The sequence below is a fragment of the Dromaius novaehollandiae genome, chromosome 1 (assembly GCF_036370855.1).
Source record: "Dromaius novaehollandiae isolate bDroNov1 chromosome 1, bDroNov1.hap1, whole genome shotgun sequence".
NCBI lineage: Eukaryota > Metazoa > Chordata > Aves > Casuariiformes > Dromaiidae > Dromaius > Dromaius novaehollandiae.
Genome location: NC_088098.1, coordinates 201,303,532 through 201,329,513, shown reverse-complemented (window position 1 = coordinate 201,329,513; position 25,982 = coordinate 201,303,532). Strand labels below are relative to the sequence as shown.

The window sequence follows — 25,982 nt, the reverse complement described above, 5'->3', positions numbered from 1 at the left end:
TAAAGGTTTTTACTGATGAGACCAGAGTTCAGGAAATTAGCCAGTCATATGCCATTTCACAAAGAGACTCCAGTGAGGAAACAGTACCAAGCAAACGCAGGAAGATTGAACTAGGCTGGGAGGTAATTCGAGACAACCTGCAAAGATCACAGAAGGATTTTGATGTCATACCTTGGTAATAACATCTTTACTTGAAACAAATATCACTACAGACATCTTTTTAAATATAATTGTTCTCCTGAATGTATTGTGCTTTCAAATGAGGTGTGTGCACCTGCTGTAATTAGTGTGACTTATATGTAAGCAATAAGCTTAGTTCTCACAGCATTTGGAAAGCAGCAATTAGTGTTCTTGGCAATCTTGTTTTAAAAGCGTGGTATCTTTGGTTTCCTAAGAAAAAAACAAATGAGGTCTGGTAAATTGTGTTGTAGTGGTATAAGATATTACCACCCCTGATTTTTTGTCTGTCTTTTGTGCTAGATATTCCCTATCTTTACACAAGGGAGTATGTAGGTGTGATCCAACATGTGAGTATTATGAAACTAAGCTGAGGTTTACTGCTCTCTTAAACTGGCTGTGTCACGGAACAGCAACCGCTAACAGATTGGCAACTCAGGACTAGTTCACACGGTTTGCCTTAATATGTAGCCTAAAGACTGTTCAAATGCAAAGCACTAAGCTTGGGCCCTGAGGAAGGAAAATTCTGGAACTGGAGATATAACTGAACATCATCTTCCATTGACTGCCGCAGGAGAAAGAATCTCTGGCAGAGCATTGCAGGATCTGTAGATGTTATTAAAAGACCACAACTAGGTTTTTCCAGAACTTATCAGTTGTAGTTCTAAGTCCAAGAATGTTAACTCATTAGCTTCAATAGATTAAATTGGATGTTACTATTTCTCAGGGTTAACCTGACTTTTTCTTGGAAATTGTTGTAGAAGATAACCAGGACAGCTTAGCTACTTGTATATCATGTCCTGAGCTGCAGGGAGCGGGACGAGGTAGTATTGTTCATGGTATTGAGGCATAATGACTATTTAGGATCTGACTGAGAAGTAAACAAGCCATGCTGCATAGAGGTGGCAGTCTCCAGGAAATGTTGACAGTTATATGATTTAATCATTTTCACGCTCGTGAGTCAGCACAATGATAGGCAGAAGTTTTCACATTTACATTACTGGCTTGGATAGCTAACATGACAATATCTAACTAACATGAGGGAGATCTAGTCAAGTGATGGAGATAACATATAAAATGCTTTTTATGGGGACACTGGTTTGAATTGTATTTGGGATTAACACTATAAAGTAAGAACGTAATCCCTGCTGTGTTCATTATTTCAAAATCACTGAAACCCAAATGTTGAGATGCCATATTTTTCAGACAATAACTTAATAGAGTTCTGTTACTTAAGCTGAAGGAAATAACAGAAAACAAAGAATAATTAGAAATAAATTTTGTGCAATGTTAATGAACCTTTAATGATGTGGTCAGGAAAACACATGAATGCTAAACTGATGATATACTGGCAAATTTTTGTGGCTCTTAGGATCATTATGTCCCTTGCTGTCACTTCTATGACTATCCTTACTCCTTTTACAGACATGGTATAAAGATAATCCAAATATTAATAATGTTTCCATTTATGCTATTTTAATGTTTTCCCCAAAACCTAATTCATCGCTTCCCTTTGGTGATGGATTAATTTAGAGTGCAGGAGGCTTATAAAGCAACATGTTATATACTTATATAAAGCAACAATTTATTATACTTTTCTTCAGTGACCAATTGTTTCAGAAACATAACATCTGTACTCAAAAGCCAGTGATCTTTTATTTCCTGATTTGTTAGGCTTGTTCAGTCCGTCTCAAGGCTTCTAATTTAAGACTGTAAACATTTTTTTTTCTTTGACTTCAAGCCAGTCTGCTGGGTTATTGTAATCAAACGCTAGTTTAAACTGCTTTCATCTTTGGGGATGATACTATGCTAAATGAAATCTGTTTCCTATAATTTATCATACATTAGATTTTTAGTAATTACAGTCTAGTAATTGTAGTCTGCTTTTTCATTTAGGATAGCCTCAGATTTCATACACTGTATTTCCTTTTTGTTTCTTCAGAAAAATCATGTTTTCACACTTAAATCACACTTCAAGCAGTTCTTGCTTCATCACACTTCCTGTCTCATATTAGTTGCTTTGCTTTCTGTTTTCAAGGTTACAGATTACAGCTCGATTAATATCAAAGTATCCCATAAGTCTTCCAAATTGTGAAATACCTCCCTTACTCAGTGTACTTCACCAGTTGCTGCCTCAGCAGCGACGAGGAGAAAGGACCCCATATGTACTGAAGTGCCTTATTGAGGTGGCTTTGTGTCAAAACCAGAAAAGTGATTTGAAAAGCACCCACAAGCTGGAGCTCCAGAGAACCTGGGCAAAGATTTGGTCTCTTACCATTCGCAGCATTAGTTTTCAGCAAATTGAAATAGAGAGCTTTGGGCTACTCGGAGCCATGATTCAAGGAAACCTTGTTGTAACAGATAAAGAACTCTGGAAGATATTTTCAGGACCTCTGTGCAAGCCTTCAAGGTAAAATGGGAAGCAAGGATAATAATTGTGTCAGATTAACATTGCTTTTTAATTTATGCAAATAGAAAAACTTTATTTATTGTTATGGCTATGTTTCTAGTTAAGAACTCACAGAAGTCCTATTTAAGCATTTGAAACTGACAGAAGCACATATATAAGTCTGAAAGTAGAAGTGGAAGAGGAGAGGCAAACATCTTCAAATGTAAAATCTGACTGAAAGAGATTTGATTTTTTAAGTTAAAAAGTATGTTTTCTCCTAAGTATATTTTGATTCTGAAACAAGTGTTCTGATATCAATGTTCTGAAATAGATAGGGAGCATGTGTAATAGCCAAAACATGGCTTTTGAAAATGCAGAGATTCTTATATAAATGAGTACTCTAGTATGCATGCTTATTAAGTTGCTTATCATGCTCCCAGAGCTGTCCAGCATGCACAAATACTAACTGACTCTGCTTTAGAGTACTGTTCAACAAATACCACATTGTTGTTTCTCACAAATGCTCTGTGTTCTTTTTTTGTTATAGTTCTGCTATATGCTGTTTAGCATTAGTGATGTCTGCCTGTTCAGTGCCAGAAAATTTAGATGTAGGAATGGAACAGAATAATTGTGAAAGAAGTCTGGGTTCCATGTTAAAGGAAGCAATAATGAAATGGGTACTGTCCTGCTATTTGGAGGAAGAAATGGAAGAATGTGCAGAGTTGCCTCCTGTGCTATGCAGGTAAAGTCCATGAGCAGAACTTTATATGTAAACTGACCTTATAATGCAGAAGGTTGCCCAGGGAAAAGTGGAATAGCAGAATTGTATGTTGTTGAGGTTTTGGTAGAGTTTATAGGGTTTTTTAAGCTTACTGTAGGATGTCATTTTGGGAGTGTAATTTAGCTATGTGTGCATAGCATAGCAGATAGGTGAAGTATATGTGTTAGAAATCTTAAGTGAAAACTTCATTAAGCTTCTCTGAAGGTATACAGTGAATCTGGTAAATACTTACGTACAATTTAGCAATCCCAATAGCTTGTCTGATTGAAAGAGAACACAAATCGATTTTCTTTTTTTACAGCGATCTTCCTCATCTTTTGCTACAAAAAATTCTTGTGAGCCTTACAATGAAGAACTGTAGAGCTGCAATTAATTTTTTCCGAAGTGCTGCTGAATGGTAAGTTTTTAAATCAGTCATTGTAGATACTTAGGCTTCTTAGATTTGTCATTATAGCAAACAATGACAACAAAATGCTTAAGTTCCTAAAGCTCTTTTTCATCTTTCTGTAAAACATCTTTCAGACTCCATAAAAATAGTAGAGCTTTTGCAATATATTAAGGTGCCTGAAGCAGATCTTACAATAGTCTCTCGCTGACAAAGTTCCACGTACTGAACAGAGTATCTTACAAGAGAGTGTATCATCTCTCTTCAGCAATGCAGCTAAGTAAAATAATTACAGTAGGTTTGGCTCTTGACACATAAGTAAATATTAGCTATTTTTAACTCATTACAATTGTATGTTTTAAATAATGTGTAAATTTGTATAAACATGTATCCATGCTTTTTTAACATTACTGTCCATTCTAGAGGAAAAATGTATCTTAGGAGTTTTCTAGAAAGTAGTATCTATAAAGGCTAGATGGTTACATTCCATGTGTCTTCCTGCCACTCCAACTATATATGTGGCCCCAGCTACATGTTACTTGCGCCTGCCAAAGTCACTACTGTTGCACCTTTCACCGATGCATTATGTTCAAGCGCTTGGACTATATCCAGTTTCCTCTTACTGAAACTAAAATGTTTGTGTAAGTTTTTCTGCTTTACTTTTCTATCTAGAAGTTAGAATACTAGTTTCAGGGTTGCTGTGAGCTTCTGCTCCAATTCTGTGAAAGTAGGTTGAGGTCAGCTGTCTTTATATAAAACAGATGTTGCTGTATAAACTACACTAGAACTTATAGTATGTTTGTAGACTTCATTTTCCTTTATCTCAGACAGAACTAAAATGGCAAGTATGCATTCCATAGAGAAATTCACCTCAGAAATGATAAAGATCAACCACAATTTGGAAGCAGACAAAAGATAAAATATTTTATTTTGCTTTTATTTATTTCTTACATTTAAATAATAGCTTTAAAGACTTGTAGGTTATATACGGGCTGTTAAAATAAGAATGATGTGTCTTCTTCAAGTGTGCAACACTTGCAAGGGAAAGAAGAAATCAGTTTTTCTGATGTCGAAGAGCTGTATCTGCAGACAACGTTTGATGAAATGGATATTTTCAGTAACTTTGCAGTAAACATTGGAGATAAAAGTGTGACTGGTTCGAGACTTGCCATCAACCAAAATCTTAGGGAAACGTTGGAGTACTGTCTTACAGCGATGTCAGAAAAGCTTTTAAGTAACTATGCTCCTAAGGTAAGTTAGAAATTACTGTTGAATCTTTATGTTTGTGCGGCCAAACAATATAGTTTCAAGCCCCACAGTATATAGACTTTCATTCCTTTTGCTGCTAAAAATGAATTGCAGTTCATTAGGTGACCCTATTTGAGGGGTTGGACTAGATTTGAGGGGTTGGACTAGATGATCTCCATAGGTCACTTCCAGCCTCAACCATTCTGTGATTCTGTGATTCTTGCCAGTTTTCAGCCAAGATAGCCTGAAGCATAGATATCTCAAATACTTAGGATCCTAAAAATTTTGTAAAAAGAAGTTATTAATTTACTAAGATGGCAAGAGGCAGCAGTAGAAATGTGTTTCTGACTAGGCTCATACTGTCTCTTGTCCTGGCATGAGGTAAAGGAGATACATCGGAAGAGTTGAAAATATTACTATGATGGAATCCAAAGGAGAGGGAAAATTTGTACTGTGAATATATATTGTGAAGAAAAGTGTAAGGGCCATGGGACATGCAGAGGATGTTAAAACATGGAGAGCTAGCAGGACATGTTAGGGAGCTGATGCAACTGCAAGCTTTATGCATGCATGCACAGCTTCATTAATTCTGATGAAATGTGTGTGTGAGAGCTTGAGAGTTAAAAAGAGACACTAGAGATTCTGTACTTTAGTGAAAATTTAATGTTAAACCACTGGTATTTATGCTTTGTATTTGATTTAGTCCAAGCTTATTGCTGCAGAACACCTTGTCCGATGTGTCAGGCTCTTGATTGGTGTTCTTGGTTGCTATTGCTACACTGGTATATATACTGAAGAGGATGCCTGTAAATCAGAGTTGTTCCAGAAAGCTAAGGTAAGCAACAGTATATTTGGGATCTATTTAAAATACAATACACCATTAAATATAAAATCATTTAAAAATTATAGTCATATTAACACATTTTCAGAGCATGAAAGTTTCTGCTGATTTCTGCCTTAAAAAAACATAGAGTTTAGAGATACCTGCTGCTGAGTGTTACTGCTGCTAAAATAGAGGCATCACTGAAATTCTATCGAAACAGCAATAAGTCAGTTTTGTAGCAGAGGGTATTCTAAATATTGATAAATTTCTATATCACCCCTTTGAAAAAAACAGTTGGGGACCATGTGGCCAAGGACTATTTAAGAGGACAGTAAGTCTTTGCATTTGGAGGTTTTTATGCAGAGATTTGTTAAGATACTTTGATAGTTTAAGCCAGTATGAAGACAGCTCTTTTTTATTATTATTATGTGAGGAGATTTTTTGCTTAAATATGGAAACCTAAGTATTACACATTATGGAGAGATGCCATATTTTTCTTTTGTGATTAAAATACTAACATTTCAAACAGTCCATGTGATCTTTTTGTTACTTCTAGAGGGGAATGAGTGAAACAAAAGAAAAAAATGATAAACGTTGTGCCCAAAACCGCTGATTCACACTATATATATCAAAGCTTGAATATGAATGAGAATCCCATGTTCTTTTATCTCTGTGTATATGCCAACATATAAAGGAATTTAACTGAGGTATTTTAACTGAGTTGTGTTTTTACTAGTCTCTCATTCATTACGCTGGAGAAAGCATTTGTCATTCTATAAACAAACTAAATGAAGATGCCCAAATCAACTCACTGAGGATTTTGATAATGCAGTATACAAAATGTTTATGCAACTGTACCAAGGTAGAGTGTATAAAATAATTTCTATTTCTTCCTTAATGAATTCACAAACTAGGATATGGTACCTGAAAAAAAATGACTTAACCTATTTGTATGTCTTGCTTTCTTACAGAACAGTGCTAATAAGATGCTGTCTGACTTATTCCTGCGTTTGTTAACATCAAAACTTATGAATGATCTTGTAGATATTTGCAGACATCTGGTAAGTACATTCTCCATGGTTCTAAATGCAGTGGTCCTCTATGGGAGGCCTGTTTATGCATTATAATAATTTGGAGGCAAACCAAATGAGATACCTATTATAAAAAAAAATATATGCACCGACATTTCTAATTAGAAACATTTCTATTTAGCAATCTTGCATTGTGAACACAGGTGTAGGGAGGAAAAAGATTTGATGAAAGTTGGCATGCGAGCTTACATTAAAGAAGAAATTATATTGTGTTAATCTTTGGAAATTTTTTAATACAGTATTAGAGTAAAAGTATATACAGACTGTATGCCATAGAAAGAATTTCTATAACACACAGCATTTAACTTTAATGGATATATAAAGTTTTAAACACTTAGAGGTTGATGGATTTATGTGCTTTAAAACATTTTTAAAGGGGTTTCCTGAATAGGTATTAATTCTTTTAACTGTAAATGGCTGTCCATTCTCAAAAATAACTGACAAAAGTAATAGGGTAGCACGTCACTGTGTTTAGCAAAAACTGTTAAAACTTCTCTTTTTGGCATATTGGTTGTAGTCAGGTCTAGTATCCCATGTATTTCAGGTAAGGAGAAACTAAGAGTTTTACCTTATGTTAACTTGTCATCTAGTGGAGAAAGCAGTAGTTACTGTGCTTTTCAGAAATGTCATATGCCATCCTTTCATTTCTGTATGATTATGACAGTAATGCCACCCTTTTGAAGAGAGTTGCTTTTCAAATGCTAACAATGTCCTTGGCATTATCTAAAATACAGCAGATAGTACCTGTCTTAGGAACCTTGTGTCCTACCAAGAGTAGTTCAAATCAAGCAATTTACATGCCTAGAAGATGGGTTTGTCACAAAAAGTTAAATTCCTAAATTCAGGGTAGCACTTACTTTTCTTCACCCTTTTTAGTGCACTGGGACACTGTAGTGTCTTTTCTTGTTTTCATGCTTATGTTGTTTCTCCTGACGTTAAAAGCCAACTTTAAAAAATACAATGTTTTTTGTCAGATGACATTTACTGGAAAACCAAGTGAACTGGGAGAAGTGGACCTAATGAGGAATGATCCTGAGGAGAGTATAATGGAAGTAGATAATCAGGTACCTGATGATCTATTTGATGGTCCTTCTGTGGCTGATATCAGTGATACAAATGAATCTGGGGAGATGCAAAACATAACTGGTAAGTCTTCTCTGTATCCAAAACTGTTTGCAAAAGCTTAAGATAACTTTTTTCCCCTTGATTTTAAAACTTGCTCTTTCCTTGAATGACGATGAGATATCAAATTGTGCTCACTTTGAGTGGGCTAATAGTTGAACCAGGTACTTTCTAAATAATAATAATTCTTTTGCACTTTGCTAGTGTTTTGAAGACATTAATGAAGTGTCCTAGCTCATTTGGAAAGGCGACTTTTTTTATTTATTTTATAAATAGTAAAATGCAAGCAGAGAAGCTAGCTAGGTTGCTCAAGGTCAGACAGAGGCTTTGGCAAAGCTGAGAATAGAAAGTACATCTTTAGGCTACCTGTCCAGTTCTCTGTTCTTCCTTTTCTTAAAGATAGTCTTATTTCACTTTTCGCCTTTTCCTGATCAAAAGTTAATTGGCCAAGTCAGCTTTCTTACAGCTGTGGGTCTGTAGGACGGGAGCATGGATTTGTGTGTCCTGGGTACAGGCGTTTATTCCTGTTAGGAGCTAAAATTACTGATATTCTCTTTTGTTTTAATGTCTTAAAATGATGTGCATCTTAGTTTTTAATCGGGACTATGATTTCTGTTTTATTGTTGAAGGGAAAGGAAATCATGGTGTTACATTACTACCACAAACTATAGCTGGTCTTTTATTCCTGTCCTTTGAAGTATCTTCTCCAACCATCTGATAAATAACTGTAAAATTTGGCGTTGCAGAAAGTGACAAGAGCACTAAATGTGACAGGAAAATGGCATTTGTATCTATTTCTTTTAAGTTATAATTGAAATTTGGGTCAGGACATTAATATAGTAGTAATGATCATAATTTCAATTTTGGGGAAGCTTTGAATCTGTAGTCTAAAATATATCCTAAGTAAGAGGTAACAACAGAGAAAAACACAGCTGCAGATGGTTCTGCTGAGTTCATTGTCTGTATCCTTGATGGAGAGACCAGCCATATGTATGGGCACATACAATGAAAAGCCTCTGTTTTAAAGTGTGCCTTTTCAGATGTAGGAACAGACTCAAGAAGCTAGTTACCAATGCAGTACTTAAACCTGCCCAGTAGCAAATACCCTTCAAGGTTACTATTATATCCGTCTTGAGACCTTAAATTCGTAAAGACATAAAATGTTACCAAACTTTTTATTGTCCCTAGAGATGCATTTCTAACATGCAAATCTTATCTTCAGGTGCTGTGAGCCCATTAGCTGACGAACAGTTGACAAAGCAGGATTTACTTCTCCTTGAAATTCTGAGGTTCTTATGCATTTGTGTAACTACAGTCCAAATTCAGAAAGTAAGCTTCCGAGCTTCTGATATACGGAGGAAGCTGTTAATGCTAACTGATAGAAGTACCTTTGATAGTGCTAAACCATTGCATCTGCACATGGTGAGTGTGAGATTTTTTTTTCAGATTTTTCTTTTTACAGTCTTGATTCTGTACCTGTATTGTTTTTAAAACTGTGTATTCTTCATGGTCTTTCTATGGCAACAGTCCTTTGAGAAGACATTAAAATGGCTACTTCCAGTGTTTAAAAGTATATTGGGGTGGAAGAAGGAGGGGTTAAAATTTGTTGTAAGCCAGAAATTAAACAGTTGAGATGTATAAACTTCTAGCCTTTATCGTTAATTATTTGTTGAATGGCTAGAAATGGTCTCTGTAGTAGAATGGGATCTGTGTTTCAGTTTATAAAGGAAATATTTTTGACTGTCAAAATGTAAAATTTCATGAGCCATATTACTGTGTGGCAGTCTTTGCATGAAAAAATGGTCAGTTCCTAACATGTAAGAACTGACAATAAATAGCCTTGATATATGATTTCATGTAACAGTTATTGAAAATGTTTTATATTTTTTCTTTTGGTCTACTTATTTTCTTAAGTATTATTTTCCCCTTTTTTTTATATCTCAGTACTTGGTCCTTTTGAAGGAGCTCCCCATTGAAGAAAACCTCTTGCCTGAAGATGATGTTCTTATGCTTCTTAGGCCTCTTTCGTAAGAGAGAAACTGTTCAGCATGTATTACAGCTATTTTCTTTCAACAGCTAGAGGATGTTTAGACTGTTTAGTGTTTCAAACCATTTTTTCTTTCTTTCTTTTGTAGTGCTGTGTGTTCCATGTACCGTCGAGATCAAGAAGTTTGTAAAGTAATTCTAAATAACATGCTTCCTATAGCAGTAGGGTTGGCCCAGACCAACACTCATGCTGAAGAGACAGGGCATGCTCAAGGACAATTGTTGACAGTTGTTGGAGCCTTCTGGTATGTTTTATCTATTTAATGCAGACGTCTGTTCATTGGGCATAAAATGTTCAACTTCGTTTTCTGTGTGAAGACTGCAGTGGTGTTCTGTGTCTTACTGTCAGTACCCCATGAATCCAGCATTAAACTTTCCAGATTTTCTGCTTCATGTTGTATTTGTATCAAAGAATCTTATAGTCCTTCAGGTAATTTTATGGAAATAAACAGCACACTGGTGTTTATTTTCCAAGATTGATTATAGTCTGAAATGGATCAGCAATTAAAACGAGTGATAACTTCAGCAACTAAAAATGAATATTGTTTAAAATTGCAGACGGACAATAAAAACATAAAATCTAAAATAAAAAATATGCCCAAAATTTGGTGCAAAAGAATGAATTACAAGCAGCAGAAACTAATTTGTTAGACTTTTTCTCTAAGTTGATGGCAACTTTTTCATTCAAATGTTTCCTATTTTAGGCATTTAGCTCAAGAAGGGAAATGCACGGCACCAGTAAGATTGGCCCTTTTAAACTGCATGAAAGCCTTGCTTGAAGTAAGCCCTGCTTTTCTGACATTTATTAGCACGTTAAGTATATACTTAAAGTGTGCTTGAAAATGGTATCTAAAGAGCTTTTGCATACATCAGTGTGTATTTCATTGTAAGCCTTCTGTATATTTTGAACCATCATATGCATTTTTTTTCAGGCTGATCCTCATTCAAAGTGGGCTATCCTTAATGTGATAAATAAAGATATTCCTGTCACTGATGCTTTTCCACATTTTCTCGCAGATAGTAACCATCAAGTTCGCATTCTTGCTGCAAAGTCAATTACCAGGTAATAGGGTAGATCTTTTTTCTGTTTACTTAGGAAATGAAATAATTGTGTTTAAGAATAATAGTTAATTTTGCGTGACTGAGACTTATTTTTATCATTGTATAGCTGCTCTTTTCAGTACTTTTGTAGCTTTAATCTTGAGGGAATATGGACTCCTACCAAGTTACTTTGGTTAAAGGGTTCAAAGTTTCTCTACATTTGCGGTATTTTGTGCAATGTATATACTATATATGATGTTATATGTATTTACTATGTATGACAGTAAATTTCACACTGAATTTGTTATGCAAAACTTGAATATGAAACAGTTATTTATCATGCAGAAATAGATTAGATTGTGTAATGTAAAAACTATTTCAAGGGATCTCATATTTTGAATACCGTGTGCAGTTCTTTCCCCAATATATCAGAAAGGAAATAAAGGGGTAGAGAAAGGATGTTCAGAAGTATGGAGCACTTTCCACACAGCTATTGGTTGTATAAACTGGAATCCTTCAGCACAAAGTAGCGTTGAATTGCAGGAGGTATAACATAAGTCTACAGAATCTGGAGCATAACAAAGTGAAGATTGGCTACCTTTTCAGTTTAAAGATTAGGGGGCATCAAATGAAACTAATAGGTTCAAGATTCAAAGAAAATGTGGTTTACTTTCTTCATACAACACTCAGTTATCTTGTGGCAAGGAGTTTTACAAATCACCTGAATGTCTGAAGTTTACATAGGTTCAAAAAGCAACTGGACAAATTCATGAAAGAGGAAATCATCGAGGACTTAAATACTGTCACAGCTTCTAATTTGTGATGTGCCAAGCTGTTTGTATTCAAATGTTAGAATATATTCAGGGGAATTACACATACAAAGCAAGTATATAGTGATCTTTCTTAGTTATCTGCTATCAGTCACTTAGAAATGGCTAGAGTAGCCTATGGTGTGACCCACTATAGTGCTCCCATTTTTGTTATAAAAACCAAAGTGAATTGGGCCTTTATCTACAAAAATTAAATTCTTTGAGAAACTATACGTAGATATGTACGTAATAAATATATTCACATAGTACTACATGACATAGAAGATTACATTGCAATGGACAGTTAAAGTTTGGTTTCCTGCACTGGCAGAGATTGTGAAAGATTTCTATTTTCAGGCTATCCTCTGCCATTTTGCCCCAGCAGATATTTTTACTGTTATGGGCACTGTTTGAGGGAGAGGAAGGAAAGAGTGCTGTACAAAAAAGTTAAGAAAATTAGGAATTTCAGAAAAGGAGAATCTTATTATTTGCTATGTAGAATACGCAGTAATTTTGTAGATGAAAATTTATGCTAATTATTTTTCTTGTTTTAAGTTTGTTTCAAGATGTGAAATGGAGAGATTCTTCTGGATTGTTGAAACCTCTTCCTTTGAAGCTCCAGCAAAAGGCTTTTGAGAATGCATATCTCAGAGTTCAGGAAGGAATGAGAAATCTGGTACCAAGATCCAGTTATTAGTTATGCCTAACTTTCAGGTTATGCTTAAGATGACTTTTTAAATGAACTTGTTTAGTTTTATAAGAACATTAATTCTTCTGGACTTTTGATAATCTGAGGGTGGTGAAACAAGGTAGTAGACAGAAAATCCCTTACTTATCTAGTGAGTCACTTCTTTCCTCACATTACAAATTTGTAAACTTTTTTAGAGTAGGTTCCAGACTGCTCTTCTGCTTAATACTAATTGTTGCTGTTTGTTTTATTACAGAAACACTTAGGAAGCAAAGTAAAGTGTAGCCTCAGAATTCTAGGCAACGTTTAAATAGAGAATAGGAGGCAATGTGACCTCAAATTCTGTATAGTGTAAAAACAGATTTGTAAGTGTTAGAGAGGTCATGTTTCAAGTGGTATTGGAGCAGTGATTTTCACAAGACCAAAATTTCCTTTAGAAATTAAAAGGTTCAGAAGAAAATTCAAGGAAAGGAAAAATTTTACTTTAGTGCAATGACTGCACGTGCAGCGATGTATATTAGTGCAGAGTTTCTGTAACTATTAGTTTTTCTATTAGTATCCTTCACTTTTGCTTGTTAGCCATGCTGAGTCATGTACATTTTTTATAATATTTTGTCTCCATCACTCTGTCATCTTCCTGTCATGTCATCCCTCTGTGTTGTCTTGGCTCATTGTCCTGTCAGCCTGGCTGTCGCCTCATTTTGTCTTTATGTCATCTTGTCCCTCTTTTCTGTCGCGTCGCCTCATATCTCTCTTTCTCCATCATCTCATCTCATCTCTGTTGCCTCTCTTCCCCATTCTTTTGCCTTTGCTCTCTTTCGTCTTTCTTTAGCTGCTGTCCTTTGGTTGCACTTCCATGTTATTTTTATTGATTAGTCACTTACAAACACCATGCCTTAGGAGGAGGAGAACTGCATTTGATTTACAAGATAGGTCTTTCTTATTTGCATCAGAGGTTTATGTTATTTCTAGTATGCTGATATAAATGTTATTCTTGTGAAATGGTTAAAAAGCCCGGGCAAAATCTTGCTGTAGTGCCTGTTTTGGAGGCAGCAGATTTTGCACAAGAGCAGAAGATTTGTCGGTGCTTCAGTCATTTCTTTTTTAAGTGTGTTGCCTTTGTTTAAACTGCTGATAAATGAAAAATGCAAAGATGCTGCTATATGAATTAGAGTGTATGAGATACAAGCATGTGTTTTCTTGTGCTGACACACTAAAGGCAGTAACTTCTGGTTGAGCAGAGCAGACAACTCAGGGGAAGTAACTTTTAAGCTACCAAAGCAAGATTTTCACCAGTGTTCATCCTTCATGAATTGAGAGATTTGCCTTGACATAATGTTTATATGAATTCTTCATTATTTCCTACTGAAGGTCAGTGGTGATGCAAGTCCTGAAGATCTTTTGGACGAGCAGCGTAATAGGAAAGCAGTTTTGTTGATGCTTATAACTATGGTTCTGTGCTGCAGTCCAGTATGTGAAAAGCAAGCTTTGTTTGCTATTTGCCAGTCTATGAAAGAGAACAGATTAGAACCTCACCTTGTGAAAAAGGCAAGTATAAAATTCCCTTTTATATTTAGGCTAAGAATTAAGCAAAGCGAAGTCAGAATTATACAAAATGCTTTTGGAAATGTCGAAAATTGTTACATTTTTTAATGCAAAGAGTGGCTAATGTGGGACTTGATTACAAATTCATTCAGATATTTGTATTTAATAATCTATATAGTGTTAACACAGAAATGTTGACCTTGTAAAACCTGTATGTTAAAAGCACAGGCGTAAAATACATTAGAGATCACATTAAAGACTTCAGAGTTCGTTTAAGAAAATGTTTCTAGCCAGTGGAAGTAAAAGTAGTTTTTCATTGTGAAAAACTTGTAAAATAAATGCAGTATATTGAAAAATGGTATGCTGCTTCTGAATTTTTATTTTGCAATTCACAAGGACAAACTGAAATAATTGCTGTTCAGACTGCAGCCTATCATGCTGGTCATTTTTCGGTGTGCGTCATCTCTTTTTATCTCTTCTTTCTACTTATTGCTGCTTGTCTCTACCCTGCAAAATGTGTATTCTTTGTCCATTTTTTGCATACCGCTTTTCACAGGGAGAGTTTAGTTCCTGATTACACTCTTAGAAGATACAACAAGACAAATAATAAAAAAGTAGTTTATGCTAGATAGAAGCTGAGTTATAGAAATACTCATTAAAAAGTTCGGGGGAGGACATGGAGATATAATATTTTTAATATACTATAGTATCATGTACCCTGGATGCTACTTCATAATCTTATTTAATGCACAGGTTTTGAGAAAAGTATCTGACATTTTTGGCTATAAAAATATAGAGGACTTCATGACATCACATTTAGACTATTTGGTGATGGAGTGGCTGAAAATAAATGACAGTGGATATAGCCTGTCTACTTTTCCTTATGTTCTTCTGAACTGTACTAGTCTTGAGGAATTCTACAGGTAAGTTTGCCATATGGAAGCAGTTTTCATAGATTTATTTACAAATGTGACACAGGGTTTCAAATTTCTAAAGTAGTAATGAAACATGATTTTGTTGTAGGAAGTACATATTGAGAGCCTTTAAAATGTATTCCAATTATCTCTTGTATTATATTTATGCTGGTAAGATTTTTATTGTATAGCAGTAGCTACACAGGCATTACTAGTTTAATTATGCAGTAGAGGAATACTGCCTACTATATTATGCTTGAAAAATAATATTTTTTCAAAAATAAATGTGCAGTTCAAGGACATTTTGAAAATGCGTTTACTACACGTAGGTCATCTTATAAAGTTTTGGTTCCACACCTGGTGATTAGAAGTCAATTTGGAGATGTGAAATCACTTGCCAACATGATTGAAAAAGACTGGAGGCAGGTTCTCGCAGACTGTTTTCCAAAGATACTTGTGAATATCCTCCCATATTTTGCCTATGAAAGCCATGGAAAAAGTGAAGTAGCAGAGCAGAGAGATACAGCTTCTAAAGTCTACGACATGCTTAAGGATGAGAATTGCTTAGGAAAACAGGTATCTGTTTTAAATATATAAATCGAGTTGTATGACATTTAACAGACCTGAAAGAAACTTACTATATTCTGTAAAAATGTAAATAGCTTGAGTTCATGGGCATGAGTATTACTGTAATAAAGCCACACTAAGATAATTTTTATCCAAAGTTTTTGAAATAGGTAATCAATAGTGTCTTACAGGCAGAGAGTTGACTTGAAGTTTAATGCTTTTCAGAATGTAATAAAAAAAAATCCTTGCATTCATTATACATCCCTGAGTACCCCTGTCAAACCTCTGTTTATGGAAGTTTTGTTTTACTTGCAAAATATTTCATTAATACTTCATGAAGACCCTCCTTTTTCCTCAGAGGCAGACTCTATATTTAGAACTATTAGTAAAATTTACCATAAAAGGTTTCTCAGATACAGAAAGCAAACAAATGCTATGTTCTACCTGTGACTGTCATAGATGATATCTAACCAGGCATGATTTCTAAATGAATTGTATGTCATGGATAATTCAACAGACAGACAAGAGAAAATAGTTTTACTTGAAAATAAATGTTAAATTATTTTAGTTCATTTTATTTTTATTAAAACATTATTTTTCCCCTTTAGCAAATTGACAGTTTATCTCATAGTAACTTATCAGAGATTGTAGTTGAACTGCTGATGACCTTACATGAACCACCTGACACCAATGCAGCAGAAGGAGCTCATCTAAGTAAATACATAAGGTATGTACTTGTAGATTTTTAAATCACTGATCATAGTGGTATAACGTTGTGGATTAAAACATGCCCTTCAGGCATAAGAAGAAATGGCTGTGAAGTTGAGATTTAAACGATTTATTTTCATTAATAATAATGTATTATCGGTATACTTTCTCACATCATTGTTGCCTAACGTCAGTAAGGAGAATCCCTCTATAATACTTCAGTTAATGGAAAGAATAAGTAGGTGGACAAGAGTGTGTGTTATATATTGCTGAGGCGGACTGTTGGCTATGCCAATGTAGATCAGTTCAAACTAGTATGGAACTACCCTGTCTGTAAAACTGCTCAGGTTTTAATGTCTCTAAATTCAAATCTTTCTTTTAAAGGTCTTTAAATATTCAGAAGTAATTGAGAAGTCATTACCTTTCATAACAGTTCTTGTAGTGGCAGCCCTTGCCTTTGGTAAGGAGTTGCTGAAGCAGTGCCAAGTAAACTACTGAATTCCTAGTTAATATAAATATTTTAATGTCCCAAATATCTTCATTTTTATGAGCTTTTCACTCCATGCTTTTTACCTAAAAGTATCACTGTTTGCATAATTATATCAGGAAATAATTTTGTAAGATTTTTGTGTTTAGATACAAGCTGTTAGGAAAAAAATTACACTGCCTGAAGTAATTTACGGGGATATTTTAAACGTAGAAATATAACATTAAAAGCAAGCAAGGCATTTCTCAGCTATGCAGATTTTCACCAAAGTTAAACAACTGAGGTTTTCAGAACTTCATAAAGGAAATTTGTTTCAGTGAGTTTATTTGCAAACTACTTAGTGTCTTCTTGAAACCAAAATTTTTCTTTTGAAGAACAGAATGGTAAGGATAGGAGTCATGAAACTTAGCTTTTACTGTTTTGTTACTGTCATAATATATGCTTTTTCTCTTCAAGATCCCAGAAAAGTTGCCTTTCCCTTTCATTATGGTGGGGATGTGTTCTCTCTTCTCGGACATTTCTGTTTACTTCCTTAACCACATTGTTCTGAGAATTATGAAATATAGAAGCTTTGCCATGACTTGCAATTAGATTTTCCTATGAAATACCTTGGATGAGATAAATTTGGGTTTTTTATCATATTATGTTTCAAAAAATAATAAAGATTATCAAAGAAAGTACAGCTTAGAAAACTGCCATGCATGGTCAGTAGACAACAGAAAGTAACATATATGTAGCTCTCCTACTTTTTGTACCTCTCACTTACTGAAAGCAGTATTTCCCAGAAATTACCTTTTTGTTTAATGAGAGTATTTTATTTAACACACAGGCTTTGATTCTTCAGAAAAATAACACATTTTTTTATTCATTCAGGGAGCTGGATCCTGCTCCTAATCCTCCTCATTTTCCAGCTTATGTAATTAAGGCAACCTTGGACTATATCAGCAATTGTCATAAAAGCAAATTAAAAAGTCTTGTAGCAGTTCTTTCTAAAAGCCCTGTAAGTATGTCATGATGCTTTTTTTTTCCTTTTATAGATACATTTTGGTTTAATTAAGCATTTTCATCATATATGTATGGGGATAAGCACAACCTTAGAAATATTTCTGTTCCCTTGTTTGCCTTTTGAAAAGGAAGAAGTCCTAAGTTCAGGGGCAAAGTAACGTTACAAAAATTACATCCTTAAAGTATAATTGCATTATATATATAAATAGAAATATTTTAAAGGTTGGAGAAATCTCCACGTACCAGATGTCATGTTTTTAGAGTTATGTTATTTCTTTGGCATAAGTCTAAATTAACATTTGAACAATTGTGTCTAAATACTAACTACTATTAAAAGGTTAAAGGTTGCTTCCCTTACTAAGCATGATGTTTTAGTTTCTCTATTTTAGACATTTGATTTCCCATTTTTTACAGCCAGTAGGAAGATAAAACAATACTGTGCTCACAATAGATCATAAACGTATTCCTGCCTTCTCAAGCATCATTCCATAGGAACCTATTGCTTTAAAGTTTATGCTCTTTTATTACATATTTTGCGAAGAATACAACTTACTTTGCCCATCTATGAGCAATCTAAAGAATAAAAAAAAAAAGTTTCTCTGAAGCAAATTTGTCTAAAACTTTAGAGTATAAAAGTTAATATTGCCAGCCAGTGGAGTAAATTCCCTTAAAATGTGTCACAACCATACCTAGTACTTAAAGATAGGATGGGGTTTTTCTTAAGAGTATAGGTTTAACTGTTACAATCTGTATTCATATTCGATGGAAGTATCTTGCATTTTGTACATGTGAACTTTGTGTTTGAAGGAATATAGCCTGAAGCACTACCTGATCTTTTTTTATGGTTTTCATTTCATGTTTCTACTGTAGATGAAAATTGCCATAACCCTTTGGTTTTCTGAAAAATAGGCATAATCTTTCTCATGTAAAAAAAAAAAAAAAAAGAGTTATGGGGCCTATCCCCCTCCCTGGAGAACTGATTTCTGCATAGCTTTTTTGTTTGTTTCAAACAGTAAAAATGAGTAAGCCCTTTTGTCCATGTCCTTTAAAAAAGTACATATCTCTGTTGCTTAGGATTTTTTCTTGATGGTAAGTTATATTGGTATTGGCATTATGAATTATCTTTTTATTAGCAGTTCTGTTCATTTTTAGGATTCATTCCAGAAAATTCTTCTGGCGCTTTGTAAGCAAGCATCAGATACAAACAACGTTTACAAGAAACACAGAGTTCTTATAATTTATCATTTGTTCGTTAGTCTGTTACTTAAAGAGATAAAGGATGGTTTAGGAGGAGCATGGGCTTTTGTCCTCCGAGATGTAATTTATACCCTGATACACCATATCAACAGCAGGTAGATATATTGATTATCTCTTATTTTTCTTGCCTCTGCAGCCTTGTTACTGTCATAACCTTACATTTCATCATTGCTAGTAGATTCTAATTCATGTATAGAAAGTAGTCCAAAAATGTGTGACTGTCAACTGATTATGAGTCTTCTTTCTAGACTGTACTCCAAATCCTTAGAATAACAAAAAATGGTCTTGTGGAGCTTGTAAATCACCTTTCTTTGATAATTTGGAAATTTAAATTTAGAACTCTTGCTAAAATGAGGATTATTTTGTGCTATCCTTGTAGTTAAGTATTTACAATAGTGCAGAATTTCCTATTTCTAACAGGAAATCAGATTATAGAAATTAGGAGTTTAGGAAATGAGAGGAAACAGGAAATTAGTTACAGGAAATTAGAGTTAGGAGATTTTGGTGACTGAATAGGAAAGGGTATTTGGGCATTCAAAGGACATGGGGGGGAAAGAGGAAATTGCGAAGTTAAGTGCAAAGTAAGCATATTTGAAATAAAATGTGCTGATTGAGGTGATTAAGAGCGTTAACATTTCCATTCTCATCCATAAGCAACTAACAAAAAGAGTGAAAATCAATACATGTTGTTTTAGTTTGTCTTCAAATTGAAAAAAACAGTACTTCATCAACCTTAAAATTTACCTGAAGATTAGTACCTTCCAGGAGGACTAGAGATACTTTCTTACTTGGGGTTTAGCTTTGGATTTCCAAGACAGTTATTCACCTAAATGTCATTAAGTGAAAGTTGATTGCTTTGCTTTCTGGAAGCATTTCGTACCCTGAAGTATTGAAGAGAGATGTAGAGTTTACAGTAAATGCCATTAATATCAGGCTTATTATTGTGATCAGCACCTAACTGGAGGGAATGGTTGAGGCACTGGAGGGCAAGGGGGACCTCATCTAGCTGTAGGAGTGGGACAACAGGTATTTTGTGAAGTTCAACAATGACAATGCCCAAGTATTACACCTGGGATGGAATAGCCTCATGCATCAGTGCAGGCTCGGGAGCTGACTGGCTAGAAAGTAGCTTTGCAGAAAAGGACCAGAGAGTCATGGAGGACAAGCTGAATGTGAGTTAGCAGTGTGCCTTTTCATCACTGAAGGCTAACCACATGCTGGACTGTGCTGGCAGGAGGGCAGCTGCTAAGTTGAGGGAAGTGGTCATTTCCCTCTGTTTGGTTCCTGGGAGGCTGCATCTGGAGCTACTGTCCAGTACTGGGCCCCTCACCCCAATACAAGAGAGGTATTGACAAACTGTGGCTGGTCAAGTGGGAGACCCCCAGCATGATAAGTGGGGTTGATCTAATTTCTGTCCTGCACTGTCTGGAGGGGGAAGAGGTTTTGCAGAGAAGATGGAGCCAGACTCCTCTTTGAGTTGCCCAGTGAAAGGACAAGAGGTAGCAGCCACCGGTTGCAATAAGGGAAATTCTGGTGGGACATGAGGAAAAAGATTCTCCAAGTGAGAATGTTTGGATCCTGGAACAGGTTGCTCAGAAAGGCTGTGGATTCCCCGTCCCCAAAGTGTGTCAGGATTCAGCTTGACAAGGCCCCCAGAACCTGATGGGAATTGGAAGGTGGCCCTGCTTTGGGCAGGAAGTTGGACTACAGATGAACTCCAGGGGTCCTTTGGAACCTCAGTTGTTTTTTTTTTTTAGTAATAGTTATGTGAAAGAGAGGAGAATGCAGAGGGAGAGTTTCCATTTTGCTATCCTTATGTCAAAATTGTTTTAACAAATGATAATCTAGAAACCTTTTTAGATTTTTTTCCCTCTGGGAATATGTTTAGATTTTTGACCTTGTATAAGTATTTTTATAATGATACAGTTAATTTCTGTGAAAAGAATGTGTGATTCAGTTTTCCTAGGTCTTCTCAGCTAAATCCTTAGAGCTGATTTTGTTGATGATTTTTAGTTTAGAATCATTTCCTCCTATAATGATTGTTTATATTCCCCTCTTTCCCCTATTCTTCTCTGTTGTATAATAGGTTAATACTTGAGATAATGACAATTTATATTTTTTTAATTTCACTTCCGTATTTCCTGTGGCAGACCCGTTATTATCAGAGACATATCCATGCGCAGCTTTTCGCTCTGTTGTGATCTTCTTCATCATGTTTGCCACACAGCAGTCACATGTTGCAATGATGCTCTAGAAAGCCACCTTCACGTTATTGTAGGAACCCTAATACCTCTTGCTGTGGACCAGCCTGAGATTCAGGAACAGGTAGTTTTGATTTGCAATTGCTGTTTGTATTTATTACTTGTCCGTTAGCTTTTTAGTTCATATTCACTGTCATAAACCAGGTATCTTTATCCATTTTGATTTATATCAAAAGAGTTATTTGGGGTGTAGCAGTATACCTTTAGTTGTTTAAATGAATGTATCTTTACCTTTGGAACTCTTATTATGACAGATACTGTGTTCTGTAGTTAAGTAATTTCTGTGGCTTTAAAACAGTGATTGAGATGTATTTGCATCACGATTGTTGAGATTACTGTATCACTTACTTTCTAATTCTGCATGTACTTAGCCTATAAAAAAGTATTCTTTTTAAAGTGATCTCGTAAACAACTTTAATGCTGTCATACTGTCTTTTCTGTGTGCTTTGAATTTGTGGGCCAGTTTCAGACAAATTTGGAAGCAGTTTAAAATCTCCAGGGTAAGTTTTGTAAAAGCTGTTACCTTAGTAGAGGAGAGACACCAGAACAGTGGTACCCCCAAATAGAAGAAAAGCGGGACATAGGCATTCATAAACTGCTGGTGATGGCCAGTGAGCTGATCCGTACAAGCACATCGACCAGCCGTGCAGTTACCTGCAGAGCTCTCCGCTAGTTGCAGCACAGTTGTTTCTTGCCTTGTGGAAGTTTTCTCAGGAAATACGATGGAAATCTTGGGAAGAGGAAGGTGTCTAGTGGTCAGAGAACAAATATGTACAAAAAACAGTTTTCATTATTTCAGCTGCTTCTGGAACAAATTGTAACTGGAAGCTCCATGATCAGATATGTCTGCGCAAAGGTACTGCTGTACCTGCACAACTGCAAAGGCAACGTACCACGGCGTCTTTGGGCAGAAACAAGGTGGGGAGGGCAGGAATTTCTCCAAACTGATACTGCCATTAAATATGGAACCTTTTCATGTCATACTTGTTTTGCAGGGAAGGCCTTCTTCTAGTGTGTGATCACTTTTCAGGTTCTTCTAGTTGTTTTTCTTCTAGCATTGAATGGAAGTTAGTTGATCTTTTTTCAAGTAAATGCAGGTCCACAGATAAAAACCTCATAATTTAAATTGGTGACTCCACAAAGCTGCCTGGATTGAATATCCAGTTACATTGACTAGTAAGTAAAGCAGAAAGGCAGCATTTTTGCAGAGAAGGTATGTTACCCCTTTAGCAGGCATTTATTTAAATTGTAGAGCTGTCCAAATGCTCAGAGTTCAGTGGTTTGGGCAGTAAATCATGATATTTAGGCAGTTGCCAGGATTCAAAGTTACCGGCACTATAGTTTGTAAAAATAATAAAGCTCTGGTAACGTCAGAAGGACTGCTTGGGTGCAGTGTGTGGCTGACTCTTTGCAGTGTATTTCCAATATTTGAAAACAACTTTGCTTAAAGACGAAGATAACGAAACCGCAGTTTGTAACAATAAAAGCTTCGAGGAGGGGGAATGGCAAAAACTCCTCATCTTTTTAGCATGTAGCTGCAATTTCTCCATGCCTGTAAACATTCTGTAATGTAATAGTGTAAATAAATTATCTTACTAATCTTTTTATAGCGTCATCGGCTTGATGGAACTTACGAGAATACAGACTTTGTAACCTATAAAGAGATATGTCTCAAAGATGTTTCTTTATCTCTTTTCTTTCTATTTACTTTTTATTTCCAGGTCCTAGGCTTGTTGAAGTACCTGGTGATAGATAATAAGGATAATGAAAATCTGTACCAAGCAATCAAATGCTTAGATCCTTTTCCTGAATATCCTGCTTTTAAAGATTTGCGAGCAACTCAACAGAAGATAAAATACAGCAAAGGAGCATATTCTCTTTTGGAGGTAATTACATTTTAAATTATACCTCATAGCGTAGTGGCTGTGGCAAACTTTTGAATGAGAAACAATTTTCTAGCTATGTGATGTAACTGAGAAAGATTTAAATTAGACGTATGGACTATTTTGTTCCTGTTTCAGAATCTGAGATGCTGGTAGGTCTCCACTCTTACTTTGCAGCTGTTAATATCCACATTGTAGACTGCTGAGAAGCATGTCTTTTCTTGAAGCCTTTATTTGTATGCTATATATGCTTAATAAAAAATGTTGTTTTGCAGGAAATTAGTCACTTTCTCTCAGTTAGTGTCAGTGATTCACTGCCCTTAACGCGGCTTGAAGGACTGTATGATTTACGCAAAAAATTGGAACAATATAAAGATCAGATGAAGGATCTCCTGAAATATTTCCAAGGTACAGACATCTGATTGTTTTATTTTTTCTGTATCTTGTTTTAGATGTGTAGCCATATAACCCGATTCTAATTTAGCATTGAATGTTTTACTGTTTTCTTTTTTTTTTATGTTTAGCAGTGTGACCGTATTATAGCTTCTAATGCGTAACAGAATGGCATGCATTATTGATGCAAAATCTGAAATATGTCTTACAGGGCTTATTATAAATATTATAAAACGTGTTACATGACAGAGATGATAAAATATCCTTCCAGTTTTTGGAATGGGAGATGTATGATTATGAATGACCAGAATATGTATAATATGTTATATAAGTATATTGCTTTACAGCTACTTAATGAGTTTCCTTGTACATGAATCTCTCTTAAATACTATGAAGCTAGATTCTTTTAAAGGCACAGTATGCTTGGAAGTAAACCTCACAGAAGTTTGAAAATGGTAGGATTTAGTTTATTTGAACCTCACCACATCCCAGTGTTCTTTTTCTACTGTTTTCGCCCTTTAGTCGAGACCCAGTTCCTTCCTATTTTGGTTTTCAGATGCTTGTACCAGACAATTTCACTTTTCTCCTCTATGTCAGATCTTTGTCTGCTTGTGCTACTGAATGACTGGCAGATAAAAAGAGCTGATGTAATTCACTGTAAATAAGTACAAAGTAAAACATGGGGAAGAATAGTAGTCTGTCATAAGACTGTGGTGTAAGTGTATTATGTGCCCACATCTGGAGTTTATTTGCAATTTTAATCTCAAATTTCTGCTTGAAAAGAGAATTTGTAAATGGCAAGAAGCCTGCATAGAGCAACTTCTATTAGAGGAGCACAGGAATAATCTAGGCTCTGTAAGCTTGGAAAAGAGATAGAAGGGGAATACAGACAGCTTAAGAAACTGATGAATGGTATGAGGAGGCTGAACAGGGAGTACTTATCACATTTATCACAATACAAGAACGAATTAAGGTATCTGGCAGCATGTATATAACAAGAGAAAGAACATCTGTTTTTCTAACAAAATAAAATTATATCATGGAACTTACTGCCACTTATTGTGGAGATCAGAAGCATAATGGGCCTTAAAAGGAGTTAGCCATATCTCATAGATAGTATTAGATAAGATCCCAGAAATCCTCAATCTGCTTATTGGCTGAAACAGAGGAGAAATGCTTAATATTGCACTGTTGGAGGCATGCTAGCTGGCTCGATGGGCCTATTGCCTTGATTGTGCCTTTTACTAAAAATCTCTATAAAGCACTTTAAAATAACTATTTTTTTTCTGGATTGACCTGATTGATTTCAGGTGTTAAAAATAAGAAAAAAATCTGGTCAGTGATAAAGGCTATAAAACTGTAGACTGAAAGATACATTTAAGAAATAACTACTGCAGTTCAGCCAGATGTGCCTTCATTTTTCCAAAGGCATAAAACAAGCATAAATGCAATTTCAGGCTTCAATTCCAAACATTAGGGCAACAGGGATTTTTCAGAGAAAATATTGCTATATTTTTCTTTTAATTTTTTAGATAAGCAAATCATCATATTTTTTCCTAGGCCCTGTTCCTGGAAAGAACAAAACTATTCTGTTTGAAATATTTACTAGGGAAAAAAAAGACCTCAGCTGGCAAATATACATGGAAATATAGAGTTTATTATTTGGCAGAGAGTTTATGATTTTGCAAAAGTAATTAGGTAAATAAAAACTAGTAAGTAAGTAGTAAAAAGTTGTAATTATAGGCAGTAACAGTCCTACCGCTAAATTTTTATAATGCATTTTTTGAAGTGTAGTGAAGTATATAGATATAATCAAGAAACTGCTTTGCAGGCCTCATTAGTTATTCTGTGTGTGTTTGATGCCACTTGTATAGACTTTGAAGAATCTAGCAAATTATCACTCAAATCTAAAATACATATATTTTTAAAAACTAACAGTAGTTTTTACAAACGCCAAAACAAGGTCTACTAATTATGTTTTGAGGAGTCATCAGTATGTTTGTGAAATTTGACATTTTTGCATTCAAACTCACAATTGAGTGAATGAGAAAATGTTAGTTTTTTTTTTCTTTAAGTTCTGTTAGACAAGATTTATCTAGTTGCTTTCAAATGTTAAATGCAATTTTTTAGCTGATGCTGAAGGCTGTGAATTTGCAGGCAGAAAGTGTTATTTGGGATGTTTCCTGGGATCAGGTTTTGAACAGCACTGATCATATTAGCTTAAGTGCTGTCACTGGAGTGATGTAGTATGACTTCACTGTGTTTTGAATAATATTGATGTTTTAATTGATGGTAATATTTCATGCATGTAACTACTATTTCTACAGCAAAACACTGAAAATAGTATTTGTATGTTCTAGTT

At 35.1% G+C, this 25,982-nt stretch overlaps 1 protein-coding gene across 4 annotated transcripts in view; it reads left to right on the top strand.

Moving 5' to 3' along the window:
• ATM (ATM serine/threonine kinase) overlaps nucleotides 1-25,982 on the top strand; it is an 82,849-nt gene that overhangs the window by 18,195 nt on the left and 38,672 nt on the right. For 3 of the 4 annotated variants that reach the window (XM_064505053.1, XM_026100192.2, XM_026100191.2), the window contains exons 9-32: nucleotides 6-175; nucleotides 2,216-2,587; nucleotides 3,114-3,308; nucleotides 3,649-3,744; nucleotides 4,758-4,983; nucleotides 5,684-5,815; nucleotides 6,540-6,665; nucleotides 6,775-6,864; nucleotides 7,869-8,040; nucleotides 9,239-9,438; nucleotides 9,961-10,043; nucleotides 10,152-10,307; nucleotides 10,767-10,842; nucleotides 10,995-11,125; nucleotides 12,468-12,588; nucleotides 13,972-14,148; nucleotides 14,899-15,068; nucleotides 15,389-15,635; nucleotides 16,235-16,353; nucleotides 17,695-17,821; nucleotides 18,979-19,178; nucleotides 21,234-21,408; nucleotides 23,066-23,230; nucleotides 23,503-23,635. In XM_064505053.1, coding sequence (XP_064361123.1) covers nucleotides 6-175; nucleotides 2,216-2,587; nucleotides 3,114-3,308; nucleotides 3,649-3,744; nucleotides 4,758-4,983; nucleotides 5,684-5,815; nucleotides 6,540-6,665; nucleotides 6,775-6,864; nucleotides 7,869-8,040; nucleotides 9,239-9,438; nucleotides 9,961-10,043; nucleotides 10,152-10,307; nucleotides 10,767-10,842; nucleotides 10,995-11,125; nucleotides 12,468-12,588; nucleotides 13,972-14,148; nucleotides 14,899-15,068; nucleotides 15,389-15,635; nucleotides 16,235-16,353; nucleotides 17,695-17,821; nucleotides 18,979-19,178; nucleotides 21,234-21,408; nucleotides 23,066-23,230; nucleotides 23,503-23,635 — 3,859 coding nt within the window. The remainder of the gene's footprint in view (nucleotides 1-5; nucleotides 176-2,215; nucleotides 2,588-3,113; nucleotides 3,309-3,648; nucleotides 3,745-4,757; nucleotides 4,984-5,683; nucleotides 5,816-6,539; nucleotides 6,666-6,774; nucleotides 6,865-7,868; nucleotides 8,041-9,238; nucleotides 9,439-9,960; nucleotides 10,044-10,151; nucleotides 10,308-10,766; nucleotides 10,843-10,994; nucleotides 11,126-12,467; nucleotides 12,589-13,971; nucleotides 14,149-14,898; nucleotides 15,069-15,388; nucleotides 15,636-16,234; nucleotides 16,354-17,694; nucleotides 17,822-18,978; nucleotides 19,179-21,233; nucleotides 21,409-23,065; nucleotides 23,231-23,502; nucleotides 23,636-25,982) is intronic. The other variant, XM_026100193.2, reaches the window with a different exon arrangement.